The sequence below is a fragment of the Gopherus flavomarginatus genome, chromosome 2 (genome assembly GCF_025201925.1).
Source record: "Gopherus flavomarginatus isolate rGopFla2 chromosome 2, rGopFla2.mat.asm, whole genome shotgun sequence".
Lineage (NCBI taxonomy): Eukaryota > Metazoa > Chordata > Testudines > Testudinidae > Gopherus > Gopherus flavomarginatus.
In genome coordinates this window covers 301169233-301185908 of record NC_066618.1, presented here as the reverse complement: position 1 = coordinate 301185908, position 16676 = coordinate 301169233, and the positions used below count along the sequence as shown (strand labels likewise).

The 16676-nt window shown below is 56.6% G+C and overlaps 1 protein-coding gene and 1 long non-coding RNA gene across 4 annotated transcripts; one reads left to right on the top strand and one right to left on the bottom strand.

The window, feature by feature from the left end:
- Window positions 1–1329: 1329 nt before the first annotated feature.
- On the bottom strand, window positions 1330–10430 carry LOC127044744 (NFX1-type zinc finger-containing protein 1-like). The gene is made up of 4 exons (XM_050939804.1): window positions 8695–10430; window positions 2483–2639; window positions 1579–2151; window positions 1330–1493 (listed from the first exon to the last, which is right to left on the bottom strand). Exons 1-4 carry the CDS (start codon window positions 10066–10068, stop codon window positions 1330–1332), a joined length of 2268 nt encoding a protein of 755 aa, XP_050795761.1. The 5' UTR covers window positions 10069–10430.
- A 268-nt stretch (window positions 10431–10698) lies between these two features.
- LOC127044509 (uncharacterized) lies at window positions 10699–15769 on the top strand. 3 transcript variants are annotated; one of them, XR_007772514.1, is made up of 3 exons: window positions 10699–11356; window positions 11575–12365; window positions 15734–15769. It is a non-coding gene; the product is annotated as an uncharacterized LOC127044509 (long non-coding RNA). The 3 variants fall into 3 exon arrangements; XR_007772512.1 differs by lacking the exon at window positions 15734–15769 and having other exon boundaries at window positions 11629–12602; XR_007772513.1 differs by lacking the exon at window positions 15734–15769 and having other exon boundaries at window positions 11575–12602.
- The last annotated feature ends 907 nt before the right edge of the window (window positions 15770–16676 follow it).

Here is a 16676-nt window from a genome sequence, read left to right as displayed (position 1 = left end):
GTGCCCACGAAAGCCATACCCGGAGCTCAGCACCCGTGCCGGGGCCGGTTGTACCCAGGGTGCAGTGCCCGGGACAGCGCCGGCCATACCCGGAGCTCAGCACCCATGACAGCCATACCCGTAGCTCAGCACCCATGACAGCCGTACCCGGAGCTCAGCACCCGTGACAGCCGTACCCGGGGTGCAGCGCCGGCTACAGCCATACCCGGAGCTCAGCACCCGCGAAAGCCGTACCCAGAGCGCAGTGCCTGTGACAGCCGTTCCTGGAGCTCAGCACCCGTGACAGCCATACCCAGAGCTCAGCACCTGTGACAGCCCAGAGCTCAGCACCCGCGACAGCCGTACCCATAGCTCAGCACCCGCAACAGCCGTACCCGGAGCTCAGTACCCGCGACAGCCGTACCCGGAGCTCAGCACCTGTGACAGCCGTACCCGGAGCTCAGCGCCCGTGCCGGGGGCTGGCTGTACCCAGGGTGCAGTGCCCGGGACAGGGTCGGCCATACCCGGAGCTCAGCACCCGCGACAGCCATACCCGGAGCTCAGTACCCGCGACAGCCGTACCCAGAGTGCAGCGCCTATGACATCCGTTCCCGGAGCTCATCACCCGTGACAGCTGTACCCGGAGCGCAGCACCTGCGACAGCTGTACCCAGGGTGCAGCGCTGGCGACAGCCATACCCAGAGCTGAGCATCCGCCACAGCTGTACCCAGAGTGCAGCGCCTGTGACAGACGTTCCTGGAGCTCAGCACCCATGACAGCCGTACCTGGAGCTCAGTACCCACGACAGCCGTACCTGGAGCTCAGCACCCGCGACAGCCGTACCTGGAGCTCAGCACCCGCGACAGCTGTACCCAGAGCACAGCACCTGTGCCGGGGCCGGCTGTACCCAGGGTGCAGTGCCCAGGACAGGGCCGGCCATACCCGGAGCTCAGCACCCGCGACAGCTGTACTCACAGCGCAGCGCCTGTGACATCCGTTCCCAGAGCGCAGCACCCGAGATAGCCATACCCAGAGCGCAGCACCCGTGACAGCTGTACCCAGAGCACAGTGCCCGTGACAGCCGTACCCGGAGCTCAGCACCCACAACAGCCGTACCCAGAGCGCAGCACCAGCGCTGGGGCCAGCTGTACCCAGGGTGCAGTGCCCGGGACAGTACTGGCCATACCGGAAGCGCAGTGCCCGTGACAGCCGTACCTGGAGCACAGAGCCTGCAACGGGGCTGGCTGTACTCGGGATGCAGTGCCCGGGACAGGGCCGGACGTACCCAGAGCTCAGCACCCACGACAGCCATACCCAGAGCGCAGCACCCGTGACAGCTGTACCCAGAGCTCAGCACCCACGACAGCCGTACCCAGAGCGCAGCACCCACGACAGCCATACCCAGAGCGCAGCACCAGCGCTGGGGCCAGCTGTACCCAGGGTGCAGTGCCCGGGACAGGACTGGCCATACCCGAAGCGCAGTGCCCGCGACAGCCATACCTGGAGCACAGAGCCTGCAACGGGGTTGGCTGTACTCGGGATGCAGTGCCTGGGACAGGGCCGGACGTCCCCGGAGCTCAGCACCCGCGACAGCCGTACCCAGAGGGCAGCACCTGCGACAGCCATACCCAGAGCGCAGCACCCATGCTGGGATCGGCTGCACCCAGGGTGCAGTGCCCAGGACAGGGCCAGCCGTACCCGGAGCGCAGCACCTATGCCAGGGCCGGCTGTACCCGGGGTGCAGTGCCCGGGACAGGGCCAGCCGTACCCGGAGCTCAGTGCCCATGACAGCCATACCCGGAGCGCTGCTCCCGCGACAGCCGTACCTGGAGCACAGCACCCGCGAAGGCACCAGACCCCTCCAAGGGGCAGAGCAGAGGGACGGCCATATTGAGCTGTGCAGCTGTGACAGGGTTTGCTGGGGGAACACTGCAATCTTGCCTTGCCAGGGGCTGTCAGCACAGGGGCATCCCAACGTGCTGTGTGAGGCTCCCTGGAAGCCCAGGGGCTGAGGGCAAATGCCAAGAGCCTGGTAGTCCCAGGTACCTTCCATAAATTGGTCCAGAGCGTGGTTTGTGTAGCAGACAACCAGGAAGGGTCTCTGGTCCTTCCACCACTGAGACTGATTCCTCAACAGGATCTCCACGATCTGGAGCCCAATGAAGGTTTTGCCTGGAAGGAAATGGCCCGTGTTCACTGGTGGGGCAGGGATCTGTGACCCAATCACAGGCCCTGCTGCTGCAGCGGGGAGGCCCTAGCGAAAATGCTCTCAGGGCTGCTGTTAACACCACAGAGGCAGCATCTCCAGCCATGCGTCTCCCTTGCACACAAGCCCCATTGGGGTGGGCTCAGCCCCTCCTGCGGCTGGGCCAGGGAGGATAAAACCCACCTGGGGATCAGGCTCACAGGCCATCGTGGCAGACAGGGTGCGGAGCAGGAGTCACTGAAGCTGCAGGGCAGCCCAGAGCCATTGCAATGGTGGGCAGGGAAGCAGAGCACATACCTGTCCCCGGTGGGCCCTGGATCAGCACAAATTCCCTGGTCAGGGCCATTCGAATGGCCAAGATCTGAGACTCATCTAAGTGAGGAAATGTCGCTGGAGACCAGATATAGGAGTCGCCGAGTCTCACGGCTGTCAGGTCCACCGCAGTCACGTGCCCCTGCAAGCCAAGAGCCAGGCATGTTCTCACCTGCCTCCTAGAGCCTCCATGGGCTCAACCTGCCAGTGGCCCAGGTGTGGCGACGCGCACTGCTGCCCTCTCCTGGAAGGACTCCGATGTGCAGGTGTTTCTGAGTGTCTACACTGGAGTGGGGCGGGGGGGTAATTCTGGTTCAGTGCCGGTTCTGAGTGAGATACGTACTAAAATAGGAGGGTAGCCACGGCAACACAAGCAGCAGCAGGGGCTCGCTGCCCCAAGACCAGTCCCGCTGGAGCAGCGGCAGGCTCTGCATTTGGGCCTCTGGGGACAGGGGGTGGGATCTGCAGATCTCGCTGCCCTGTGCTACAGAAGACAGGTCACCGGGGCTCAGATCACACACGGCTCGGGTGGGCAGAATGGGCCGCAGGGCCAGGGGAGAGCTAGGCAGGGTATTGATGGGGGTGGTTGTGGACTGTCACAGAGTGGCCGACCCTTTGAAAGGGAGGGAGGCCTCAGACCGCCTGGGACACACCTGATCTGCCTCCTCGGCAGCGAGAATGAACGAAGGCTTGTGACAGAGGGTCCTGTGACTCCAGCCTCCGGGGTGGCGGGCAGGACACCGGGCCAGCAGGGGTGGGGTGGGGTGGGGCAGAGCAAAGCTGGGGCGAGAGGGGCTCTTGCAGTGCTCTATGGGGAAGGGGGACTCTGGGTCAGATCAGTCCGAGCGAGTGGTTGGGACGGTGAGCGCCAGCGATGCTGGCCTAGGATGTCCGGCATAGTCTAGTGGTCAGCAGCCGGGCAGCCCGGCAGCAGGAATGATGGGCTGTGTCCACATGGCGAGCTGGGGGCGTGACTGCCAGCTGGGGGACATGCCCGAGCTAGCTCTGATCAAGCTCGTGCACTAAACCGAGAGCAGAGCCGTCACCGCGGCACAGGGGGGCCCCACTACGGGCGCGGGCCCATCCCAGACACTAGGCACGCACTGCGGGGGCTGGTCCCTCGCGCTGGGCTCGGCAGGAGGGACGGAAACAGGGAGTTTCGCAAGGGAGTTCTCCAGGTGAAGGAGGAGCAAATACAGCATCTGTGGGGTAAGTGACTGTCTGTAGTGTGTGTGTGTTTGTGTTTGGGGGTTACTTGCTGTGTGCTGTGTGCTGAGCTTGTGTTTGTCAGTCTGTTTGTTTGGTTGTTTGAAGGACCGTATGCTGTGACTGGCAGTTGGAGGCCGTGAACTTCAAAGGAAGGTTTGAAAGCTCGAAGCCTCTGGTAAATTGGCTGAGCCTTAATCAGTGGGCGGGCATTCACTCAGGCCAGGGCTTTATAAAGCCACGCACAGGTGACCAGGGAGCTTGTGAACAGGGGCTGCTAACAGGGAGTTTCGCAAGGGGAGTGGGAAGCGAGCGGGGGTCCCTTGTCAGTCCTACCTGTTCCCCTGTAGGACCCTTAAAACCTATAATCCAAACCATATTCCCAAACCCCTTTCTTTAAACCACCCTTTCATTAACTAGGAGACAATGCAGGCAGAAGCCCAGCAGCAGAGTGGGGGCTATCCAGTTTATTGTGCTGAGTGAAGCATGTACGATTACCAGCCTTGTGGGCGGGTGGCGTATGTGTGCAGTCGGTGCAAGGAGCTCCTGGCCCTCAGAGACTACGTACAGACTTTGGAGGCCAGGGTGGCGGAACTGGAGGAGCTAAGAAAGGCAGAGAGGTATGTTGATGAGGCTTTCCGGGACACTGTAGAATTGTCCCACCTCCGCTCAGACAGCCTCTGTGCTGTTGAGGAGGAAGAAAGGCCCATGGAATCAGAGCAGTCAATGGGAGCAGAGGGAAACCTTCCCATAGCTGGGACCCTCCTTCCAGATGGTGTTGGGGTTGCCTCTCGCACTGAGGTTACCTCCCCGGGGGAGGGAACTCCAGCTGCTAGGAAAAGGCAGGTGTTAGTAATGGGAGATTCGATCATTAGAAACGTAGATAGCTGGTTTGTGATGACCGGGAGAACCGTATGGTGACTTGCCTGCCTGGTGCAAAGGTTGCAGATCTCTCGAGGCATCTAGACAGACTTATGTGTAGTGCTGGGGAGGAGCCGGTGGTCATGGTACATATAGGTACCAATGACCTAGGGAAGGGTAGGAGAGATGTCCTGGAAGCCAAATTTATGCTGCTAGGAAGAGACTGAAATCCAGGACCTCCATGGTGGCATTCTCAGAAATGCTCCCAGTTCCATGCGCGGGGCCAGGTAGACAGGCAGAGCTTCAGAGTCTCAATGCGTGGATGAGACGATGGTGTAGAGAGGAGGGGTTTACGTTCATTAGAAACTGGGGAAACTTTTGGGATGGGAGGAGCCTGTACAGGAGAGATGGGCTCCACCTAAACCAAAGTGGAACCAGGCTGCTGGCACTAAACATTAAAAAGGTTGTAGAGCAGTTTTTGAACTAGGAGATGGGGGAAAGCCGACTGCTGCAGAGGAGCATGTGGATCGGACACAGACTTCTCTTAGGGGGAGAGTCTGATGATAGGGAATCTCCAGGTTATAGTCAGGAACAAAGGACGGAAGAGGATAATGTAAGGGCTGGATCAGATGATAAACAGTCACATAAAAAAGAATCTAGCACATCAGAAAAGTGCAGACAAATAAACAAGGACAAGTTTTTAAAGTGCTTGTGCACAAATGCTAGAAGTCTAAATAATAAGATGGGTGAACTAGAGTGCCTTGTGATAAAGGAGGATATTGATATAATAGGCATCACAGAAACCTGGTGGACTGAGAACAATCAATGGGACACAATCATTCCGGGGTACAAAATATTTCGGAAGAACAGAACAGGTCATGCAGAGGAAGGAGTGGCACTATATGTGAAAGAAAATGTAAATTCAAATGAAGTAAAAATCTTAAGCGAATCCACATGTTCCATAGAATCGCTATGGATAGAAATTTCATGCTCTAATAAAAATATAACATTAGGGATCTATTACCGACCACCTGACCAGGACAGTAATAGTGATGATGAAATGCTACGGGAAATTAGAGAGGCTATCAAAATTAAGAACCCAGTAATAGTGGGGGATTTCAATTATCCCCATATTGACTGGGAACATTTCACTTCAGGATGAAATGCAGAGATGAAATTTCTCGATACTTTAAATGACTGCTTCATGGAGCAGCTGGTACGGGAACCCCCAAGGGGAGAGGTGACTCTAGATTTAATCCTGAGTGGAGCGCAGGAGCTGGTCCAAGAGGTAACTATAGCAGGACCGCTTGGAAATAGTGACCATAATACAATAACATTCAACATCCCTGTGGGGGAAGAACACCTCAACAGCCCAACACTGTGACATTTGATTTCAAAAGAGGGAACTACACAAAAATGAGGGGGTTAGTTAAACAAAAGTTAAAAGGTACAGTGACTAAAGTGAAATCCCTGCAAGTTGCATGGGCCCTTTTTAAAGACACCATAATAGAGGCCCAACTTCAATGTATACCCCAAATTAAGAAACACAGTAAAAGAACTAAAAAAGAGCCATCGTGGCTTAACACCATCTAAAAGAAGCAGTGAGAGATAAAAAGACTTCCTTTAAAAAGTGGAAGTCAAATCCTAGTGAGGCAAATAGAAAGGAGCACAAACACTGCCAGCTTAAGTGCAAGAGTGTAATAAGAAAAGCCAAAGAGGAGTTTGAAGAACGGCTAGCCAAAAACTCCAAAGGTAATAACAAAATGTTTAAGTACATCAGAAGCAGGAAGCCTGCTAAACAACCAGTGGGGCCCCTTGAAGATCATAATACAAAAGGAGCGCTTAAAGACGATAAAGTCATTGTGGAGAAACTAAATGGATTCTTTGCTTCAGTCTTCACGGCTGAGGATGTTAGGGAGATTCCCAAACCTGAACTGGCTTTTGTAGGTGACAAATCTGAGGAACTGTCACAGATTGAAGTGTCACTAGAGGAGGTTTTGGAATTAATTGATAAACTCAACATTAACAAGTCACCGAGACCAGATGCCATTCACCCAAGAGTTCTGAAAGAACTCAAATGTGAAGTTGTGGAACTATTAACTAAGGTTTGTAACCTGTCCTTTAAATCAGCTTCGGTACCCAATGACTGGAAGTTAGCTAATGTAACGCCAATATTTAAAAAGGGCTCTAGAGGTGATCCCGGCAATTACAGACCGGTAAGTCTAACGTCAGTACCGGGCAAATAAGTCGAAACAATAGTTAAGAATAAAATTGTCAGACACATAGAAAAACATAAACTGTTGAGCAATAGTCAACATGGCTTCTGTAAAGGGAAATCGTGTCTTACTAATCTATTAGAGTTCTTTGAAGGGGTCAACAAACATGTGGACAAGGGGGATCCAGTGGACATAGTGTACTTAGATTTCCAGAAAGCCTTTGACAAGGTCCCTCACCAAAGGCTCTTACGTAAATTAAGCTGTCACGGGATAAAAGGGAAGGTCCTTTCATGGACTGAGAACTGGCTAAAAGACAGGGAACAAAGGGTAGGAATTAATGGTAAATTCTCAGAATGGAGAGGGGTAACTAGTGGTGTTCCCCAAGGGTCAGTCCTAGGACCAATCCTATTCAATTTATTCATAAATGATCTGGAGAAAGGGGTAAACAGTGAGGTGGCAAAGTTTGCAGATGATACTAAACTACTCAAGATAGTTAAGACCAAAGCAGATTGTGAAGAACTTCAAAAAGATCTCACAAAACTAAGTGATTGGGCAACAAAATGGCAAATGAAATTGAATGTGGATAAATGTAAAGTAATGCACATTGGAAAAAATAACCCCAACTGTACATACAATATGATGGGGGCTAATTTAGCTACAATGAGTCAGGAAAAAGATCTTGGCGTCATCGTGGATAGTTCTCTGAAGATGTCCACGCAATGTGCAGATGTGGTCAAAAAAGCAAACGATGTTAGGAATCATTAAAAAGGGGATAGAGAATAAGACTGAGAATATATTATTGCCCTTATATAAATCCATGGTACGCCCACATCTCGAATACTGCGTACAGATGTGGTTTCCTCACCTCAAAAAAGATATTCTAGCATTAGAGAAGGTTCAGAAAAGGGCAACTAAAATGATTAGGGGTTTGGAGAGGGTCCCATATGAGGAAAGATTAAAGAGGCTAGGCCTCTTCATCTTGGAAAAGAGGAGACTAAGGGGGGATACGATAGAGGTATATAGAATCATGAGTGATGTTGAGAAAATGGATAAGGAAAAGTTATTTACTTATTCCCATAATACAAGAACTAGGGGTCACCAAATGAAATTAATGGGCAGCAGGTTTAAAACAAATAAAAGGAAGTTCTTCTTCACACAGCACACAGTCAACTTGTGGAACTCCTTGCCTGAGGAGGCTGTGAAGGCTGGGACTATAACAATGTTTAAAAGGGAAGTGGATAAATTCATGGTGGCTAAGTCCATAAACGGTTATTACCCAGGATGGGTAAGGAATGGTGTCCCTAGCCTCTGTTCTTCAGAGGATAGAGATGGATGGCAGGAGAGAGATCACTTGATCATTGTCTGTTAGCTTCACTCCCTCTGGGGCACCTGGCATTGGCCACTGTTGGCAGACAGATACTGGGCTAGATGGACCTTTGGTCTGACCCAGTACGGCCGTTCTTATGTTCTTATGTTCTTAAACGGGCGGCTGGCACACGCCGGGTGTCATGGGCGAGGCCCCGAGGCTGCCCCTCCCCCAGCCCAGCCCACGGCACTGGTAGCCAGCAGGTTACCCCAGTGGGCAGAGCACCCGGGCCCTGGGGCCTGGCTCTTTAAATCCCTGTGAGTGCGCAAACTCCCGGTAACCAGGTCTGCATCTCGTTGCCGGCGTCCCTGCAGCAGGGCACAAAGTGCTACACTGCCTTTGCTGTTCAATGTGGTTCTCCTCAAGCCCTCGGCAGGGCAGTTACCCCATGGTACAGATGGGAAACTGAAGCATGGAGATACTTGCCCAAGGTCACTCAGGAAGTCCGTGCTGGTGCAGCGAATTGACCCCCCCGTGTCCTAAGCCAATGTCCTACCCCTGGCCCAGCCTCCCCTCCTTCCTGCCCCTCCCCGCTACCCTAGACCTACCTCAGATGTGTCCCGCATGGGCTCTTTGTCGGCTCGCCCAGTGGGGTGCAGAACAGAAAGGTCAAAGGTCACGTCCTCTCCGAAGTGCGCGGGTGGGGCGATGGGGGTGCGGCACTGCACGACATAGTTCTGGAACGGCATCTGGGTGGGGTCCAGCTCCTGCAGCCCCTCCAGCACGTGCCGGTAGGACTCGAAGAAGGCCGGCGACTCCACCATGATGAAGTTGGTTTTCCCCAGGTGCCTCATCAGGAGGTCGCTGTGGTTTGCCTTAATGTCCAACCACACGGCCCCCTTCAGGAGCTCAGGCCTGTTGCCCCCCACCACAGTCCCAAACAACACCTGGCCACAGTCACTGGAGATGAGGCAGGTCAGGGAGCCGCTCAGCAGCCGTTTGGAGGAGGTGTGGGAGGAGCCCTGCGGGGCCTGGAACCTGGCCATGTACATGGCACTGACTGGGGAGGTGCCCACCTTCGCCAGCTGCACTTTCCTATAGACCCGCAGCCCCCTCTGCTTCCCAGCGCCCCCAAACACGTTCTGCAGGGAGAAGTGAGCCGAGATCCCGGTCCTCAGGGGCCGGACGAAATCCTCCCGCAGCAGCCGGAAGTGCGTGTCCAGGTAGGCCACGTCGCTCGCGTATTTCCCAACAGGGAGGTTGCGCTTCAGCTTCTGCCCAGGGTCGACGAATATCTCCTCCGGGGTTGGGAAAATGGGGATCATGTGGAAATCCTCCTGCCAGGCTGGTGAGGTGAGGGGCACGCTGCACCGTGGGAAAGTCGAGTCCACCAGAATCTTGGTGTCGTGAAGCCGTTTCTGGATGATCCACGTAAACTGAAAGCCGCGGCTCTGGAGTCTCTGGACAGTGGCAAAGAGAAGGTCCACAGGGTAGCAGAGGAGGGTCTTCGTCTGCTCAGGGGACGCTGTCAGCAGATGATGCAGGGCAGCCACCGTGTCCTCCATCACCTCCTGGGAGATCTGCCCGTCCTGGTGCTGGAAGTTCTGCAGCTCAGCAATGAAGCCCAGGAGGCTCCTGAGCATGAAAGCTGGTCTCAGCACCAGGGCCAGGACCGGCTGGACCAGCTCCGGCTCACCAGCGCTCTCCACCGCCACCTTCAGGGCCCGCAGCAGCGTATACACCCTGGCGGGACTCAAGCCGGGGCTCTCCACGACCTGCTCCAGCTGGTAGTCGTGGTCCAGCAGGAAGGGTAGGAGTCGCTGGGGACTGTGGTCACAGAGCTTTTCCAAGTCAGTGAGGATGGCGCAAGGATCCGTCCTCCAGCTGGGCCCTGGCTCCGGGGAAAGCCGGGCAGCTTTCGGTGGCCCTTGCCCCGAGGCACTCTCAGGCCAGTCTGGCCACCTCCTCTTCTGGCCAGACATTTCTCCGCAGGGCAGGAGCTGCTCAGAGACAAGAGGAATCAGTGCTGCAGAACAAGCCCCCAGCCCCACCCTGCCTGCTCACGGGGTACCCACACCCACGTCCAGAGAACGGAACTGGACCCATAGAGCCTCCTCGTTAACGCCACACTAATGACTTTGCCCCATGACTCCAAACTGGGGGAGCGGCACACCCTGCTGAGATCAGAGAACCACCCCAAAGGGGCAGGGCAGGGGGGTCGTCCCGGACACTGGAGCGAAAGCTGCGCGGTGCAGTGAACGAGACCATGCACGGAAGGCGGAAACAAGAGATGAGCCCACCTGCGTCTGCCTGTCGCTGGCTGCTGGGGGCTGGGCAGGCGCTGCCCCGGGGATCACGTAGCCCAGAATTGCCCACTGGGAGCTCCTTGCACCGTGCTCTGCGGGCACTGGTTGGACACAGCACGAGGTGGATGGGTCAGGGGCTGGGGGTTCGTCTGTTCAGCATGGCCAGGTGCTGCCCAGTGGGCAGAGGGTGGGGGCATCGTGGCGGGGATGGCGTGGGGGGATGCAGGGGTGAGTGGAGGGGGCTGGTGAGCCGGTCCCCTGGGGAGTCTCCCAGCCAGGAGACCTGGTGATAATACTGCACGTCTGCCTGAGGGCCCACAAGCACCTTCCACCTGTCCGAGGGGTGGCTCTGCCAGGAGGGGCAGGGGGAGATTTGGGCAGACAGCTCCTGGGAGTTCTTTGGAGCCCGGCACAGCAGGCAGGAGCCGGCCCAAGGGGCTGCTGTGGCACCTCCGTCCCTGATCCCGCAGACCCTGGTGGCACCACCTGTCTGCCTCCGTCCCTGACTCCCCAGCCCCCAGGCCCACCCATCTGCATCCACCCCCGGTCCCCGGTGCCACCTGCCTGCATCCACCCCCTCGCAGCCCCCAGTGCCACCTGCCCTTATCCACACCCCCTGCAGCTTGTGCCTTCCACCCAGCTCCATCCCGGAGCCCCCCCAGTGCACCTGCCAGCTCCTGTGCCTGAGCCCCCTGCCAATTTCTGTGGCTTTACAGCCACACTGTCCGCTCTGCCTCCCGTCCTGTTGTGTCTCCTGGATGGAGAGTCCCGTTAGCAGCCTGGAGGGAGCCCACTACCTAAGCTCCCCTCTGCATACCTGGCACGTCTGTCACTGTGCCCCTGCCTCTGGTACCTCCCCAAGCGCTGAGCCGGGCAGGGTCCTGTCCAGGGTGCTGAGCTGGGCAGCTGGGTCCGATGCTGAGCCGGGCAGGGTCCTGTCCAGGGCGCTGAGCTGGGCAGCCAGGTCCGGTGCTGAGTCAGGCAGGGTCCTGTCCAGGGCGCTGAGCTGGGCAGCCAGGTCCGGTGCTGAGTCGGGCAGGGTCCTGTCCAGGGTGCTGAGCTGGGCAGCCAGGTCCGGTGCTGAGTCAGGCAGGGTCCTGTCCAGAGCGCTGAGCTGGGGGCAGCCAGGTCCGGTGCTGAGTCGGGCAGGGTCCTGTCCCGGGCACTGAGCTGGGTAGCCAGGTCCGGTGCTGAGTCGGGCAGGGTCCTGTCCAGGGTGCTGAGCTGGGCAGCCAGGTCCGGTGCTGAGTCGGGCAGGGTCCTGTCCAGGGTGCTGAGCTGGGCAGCCGGGTCCGATGCTGAGCCGGGCAGGGTCCTGTCCAGGGCGCTGAGCTGGGCAGCCGGGTCCGATGCTGAGCCGGGCAGGGTCCTGTCCAGGGCGCTGAGCTGGGGGCAGCCGGGTCTGGTGCTGAGCCGGGCAGATTCCCTTGTAATAAGAGACTGTTGGCAGCCCTAGGTCCCGCCCAGATGCTGCCTCTGAGCAGAGAAATAGAAACTTATATTTCCTGCTCTGGTGCCCTCTGGGTCCTAATACAAGTGTGACAGTGCTGCCTGGGGGGAGCTGAGGTCATTCAATCAGGGTGAACTGCAAAATAATGGGGGCAGACAAACCCCAGACGCTGGTGGCTATTCCGCTACCTAGATTTACCAGCCAGCACTGAACAGCTCCTGTAGTACCTCACTGGTTACTCAGAAGTTCAAACACCACAGTTCCCTTAAAGTGCCCAGCCTCAGGCCTCTGTCCAGACACAGACGGCAGAGATGATGACGATTCCTGAAAATCTTCTCTCATCATTGTGACGAACTGGGAAAGTTCTTAATGTTTCTCTGAATATTGTGTTGGTGCCTCAGTGTCCCCATGGCAGTTCTTAAGTATCTGGCAGAGCAAAGGGCCAGTGCACCTAAATGCCTGACACTCTGTCTCCTAGCAACTGATGGCCTGGGCCCCCCCTCTGCAAAGGTGCCAGCTGAAGGTGTTGAAGACAAAGGGATCAGGTGACCTCCTGGCCCGGGAAAGGGGCTGAGCAGAGAGGAGGGGCTGGGAGGGGCTGTTAGTCTGGAGCTGGCTGGGGTCAAGGGTGGAGGGCAGACCTGGGGGTCTGGCTCACTGCCCCCCAGAATGGACCCGGCCGAGGGGTCCGGTTCGCTGTATCTACAAGCTCTGTTTTAGACCCTGTTCCTGTCATCGAATAAACCTCTGTGTTACTGGCTGGCTAAGAGTCACGTCTGACTGCAAAGTGGGGGTGCAGGACCCGGTGGCTTCCCCAGGACCCCGCTGGGGCAGGCTCGCTGTGGGAAGTGCACGGAGGGGCAGAGGATGCTAAATGCTCCAAGGAACGACCCAGGAGGTGAAGCCGTGTGAGCTTCTTGCCCTGAACAAGTCTGCTCCAAGGGAGAGAAGGCTCCCCAAAGTCCTGACTGGCTTGGTGGGGAGCAGTTCCAGAGCATCGCCCGGTGACTCCGTGACAACTGGTGGCAGCGGCGGGACGTACTGCACCCCGTGAATGGCGCTGCTTGCAGTAAGTGACTGGGGAGCAGTAAAACAGAGGAGGGATAATGAGGACCAGGCGTGCTGAAGGCTCAGAGAGGGACGGTTTCAGGGGGCAGTTAACCTATGGGAGTGTGTGACCAGCGACAAGGACTGTTGAAGTAACAGGGTCCCCCTGAGGACTGCAGCGAGCAGTCTCAGGGGCGGAGGAGCTTGCCGCTCGACCCTGGGAAAGAGAAGGATTTTTGCAGTAGCAGGGTTCCCTGGGGGATTGCAGGAGCAGTCCCAGGGACGGAGGAGTCTGCAGCTCGACCCTGGCAAAGAGGTGGTGACCACGAGAAGGGTTGGCACACCAGGGGTTCTTCCTGGAAACCATGGGGGAGCCAAGAGCACACAGGCCTGTGAGTCCAGAGCCACTTGGGAATAGTGAAGTGATGGCCTATCACCATCTCCTTAAGAAGGACATTGTGATCCTATGCACAAAGAGAGGGTTACGCATGGGGAAATTCACCAAGGCACAGTTAATTGTGCAGTTGGAGGAAAAGGACCGCTCTGAGGAGCAGATTCCTGGCCCAGATGGAGCTACAAGAGGATCTAAGAGCAGCTGGAGCATCAGCCAGGCATCCCCGGGAGTCTGGCCCCCAATCAGACGAGGGTCTTCACGATTGGGTTCCCGATCAGGAGATTGGAGACGGATGGGATGGGAGCAGAGCCCGAGAGAGCGAGAGGACCGTGAGAGAGAGCAAGAGCCCGAGGAAAAGCTGCAGGAGAAGCAGCAGCAGCGTGGACTGGTGATGGTGGAGCAGAGAGACATAGGGGGCTGCCCAGGGGTCAGTGGGGAAACAAGCCTGCGGGGGCAAGACCCTGGGACAGAAAGAACTGTGGTGGTGCAGCCCCAGATGCTAAGGAACTGTGGGACCTGGGTGAAGTTCCCTGGGGTGAAGCCCCTCGCCCTGCGTATGGCCCAGATCCCTGTGCAGACCCAGGAGGGGTTGGGCTGGCCGGTAGTTCTCCAGGATATTGGCTCGGAGGCCCTGTTGGGGCGTGACTGTATCTCTTTGGGATAGGATCCAGGCCCCGCTCCTGTAACAGCCGAGGGTTTGAATTCAAATCCAGGGAACCAATTGGCTAGGATGGAAATGGTCAGTGAAAATGCAAATGACCTGGCTGGCATGGGGGAGGGGCTGCTGGGCTCAGGATACCTGCCTACCTGTAACCAGCCCCCTGGGGCTGAGTGGGAGGGAGAGATGCTCCCCGCCCCCCTGCACACCGGAGAGGGGGCTCACGCTGGCTCTGATGCTGTGACCAGAGCAGAGAGCTCGCTGCCTGCCCCCACTGGGACAGCAAGGGCAGTGCTGAGCATGGGGGGAGCTGAGACCCCAGCTGAGTGCAGGGACACCCAGGCATGGCAGGTCAGCTGCCAAACAGGTTTGCCTGGTCCAGACGTGCTGCTGAAAAGTGATTACACAGCAGGAAGGGAGCTACCAGGGACAGGGCTCAGGGGTGCTGTGACCCCAGGTCCAGCCAGCGAGAGGGAACAGGTCCCACTCCCTGCCCCAGCCGCTGAATCCCAGACTGAGCTGCAAAAGGATCCCTCCTTGGAGAAGCTGAGGGAACTTGCTGGCCACAGCGCTGCAAACCCCCTTGGGGAAGGCTGCAGGGACAGAGTCCTGCAAGAGAAGGGATTCCTGTACCGGGAATGGGCTCCCCAAGGAAAAGTAGAACTGGGGGGAATCGGGAGGCAGCTGGTGGTGCCCCAGGAATCCACAGGGTTCTTCCCGTTCAAGCTGCTGGATGGGAGGAGAGTGAGGGGACCCCTGGACCTGGAAAGGAAGGATTGGGAGGAGAAGGGGGAAGACCCCCTGGGGGATCTCTTCCCTGAGGTGGGAGCCAATCTCCCCATCAGGTGTTCCCCATTCAGAGTCACTGGGAAAGCAGCCCAGAACCTGGAGAGAGAGGTCAGGGACATGCTGGCTTTAGATGAAATCCAGCTGTTTTACAGCCCATGGGCCTCACCGGTGGGGCTGATCCCCAAGGGAACAGAATGATCTGGTTTTGTGGGGGCTGTAAGAAGCTTAAAGCCATCACAGTGTCTGATGCTGACCCCATGCCTAGGCCTGGGGAGACTCTAGAGAAGCAAGGGGCGATGGAGAACTTGGCCCGGGCAGACACTGATAACATGTGCATCTTTAGCCAGACCTGGGAGGAGCAGGTGTCCCAGGTGAAGAGGGGGCTGGGCTGCCTCAAGAAGGTGGGACTGACGGTAAAAGCTGGAAAGTGCAAGGGGGGAAGGCAGAGGTGTTGTGTCTGGGCCACAAAGTGGGAAGCGGCTTCCCAAGCCCAAAGCTGGCCAAGGCCAAGATGGGGGCTCTTAACCAAGAAAGCCCGAATTGCAGCCCAGAGTGCTGGAAAAAGACCCCGTCCCAGTTTAAATCCCAGGGGTATTGGGGTAGCAAAAGGGTTCAAGCCGCATAAACCTTCCCACATGCGGCCTGCAAGTGCCATCAAGCACACCCGACCTAAGGGAGGGCGTGAAACTGGACTGTCCTGGTGTAACTCACACCAAGAAATGGGAGAAATGCTGGGGCATCCATAGGAATGTTGGTGGGTTTGAACTTCCCCAGGTCACTGGCTGGAGTGACCTCGTTCAGTTCGGTCTCGAAGGGGAAAGAGATGTGACGAACTGGGAAAGTTCTTAATGTTTTCTCTGAGTACTGTGTTGGTGCCTCAGTGTCCCCATGGCAGTTCTTAAGTATCTGGCAGAGCAAAGGGCCAGTGCACCTAAATGCCTGACACTCTGTCTCCTAGCAACTGATGGCCTGGGCCCCTCCTCTACAAAGGTGCCAGCTGAAGGTGTTGGAGACAAAGGGATCAGGTGACCTCCTGGCCCAGAAAAAGGGGCTGAGGAAAGAGGAGGGGCTGGGAGGGGTTGTTAGTCTGGAGCTGGCTGAGGGCAGAGGTGGGGGTCTGGCTCACTGACCCCCAGAATGGACCCGGCCGAGGGGTCCGGTTCTCTGTACCTACAAGCTCTGTTTTAGACCCTGTTCCTGTCATTAAATAAACCTCTGTTTTACTGGCTGGCTAAGAGTCACGTCTAACTGCAAAGTGGGGGTGCAGGACCCTGTGGCTTCCCCAGGACCCCGCTGGGGTGGACTCGCTGTGGGAAGCGCACGGAGGGGCAAAGGATGCTAAATGCTCCAAGGAAAGACCCAGGAGGTAAAAACGTGTAAGCTTCTTGCCCTGAACAAGTCTGCTCCAAGGGAGAGGAGGCTCCCCAAAGTCCTGACTGGCTTGGTGGGAAGCAGTTCCGGAGCATCGCCCGGGGACTCCGTGACAATCATATAAAAGAAAAGGTTCTTCCAACCCCAAAGGGTCAGCCACACACCCAGGGCCAATTATAACTTAGATCTTACCCAAAATACACTATAGTCAAGTCTTATTAACTAAGCTAAAATTTATTTAAAAAGAAAAGAGAGAGAGTGTTGGTTAAAAGATCAATATACAGACAGACTTGAATCCAATTCTTGAGGTTCAGATACGTAGCAGAGATGAGCTTGTAGTTGCCAAAAGTCCTTTTTTAACTAGTCCAGAGGTTATAGTCCAATATCCATATTCAGGGTGGCTCCAGTCAGTGACCGGGGATCTCAGTCCTTGTGGATTAAGGTTTCCCCCTCTTGAAACCCAAAGCAGATCTGGGATGAAGCAGGATCGTGTCCCAGGGTTTTTAATACATTTTCCAGCAGTCTCTTGACCTGAGAGAATCAGCTTAATCTTCTGTCTCCCAAACATGCTGGCA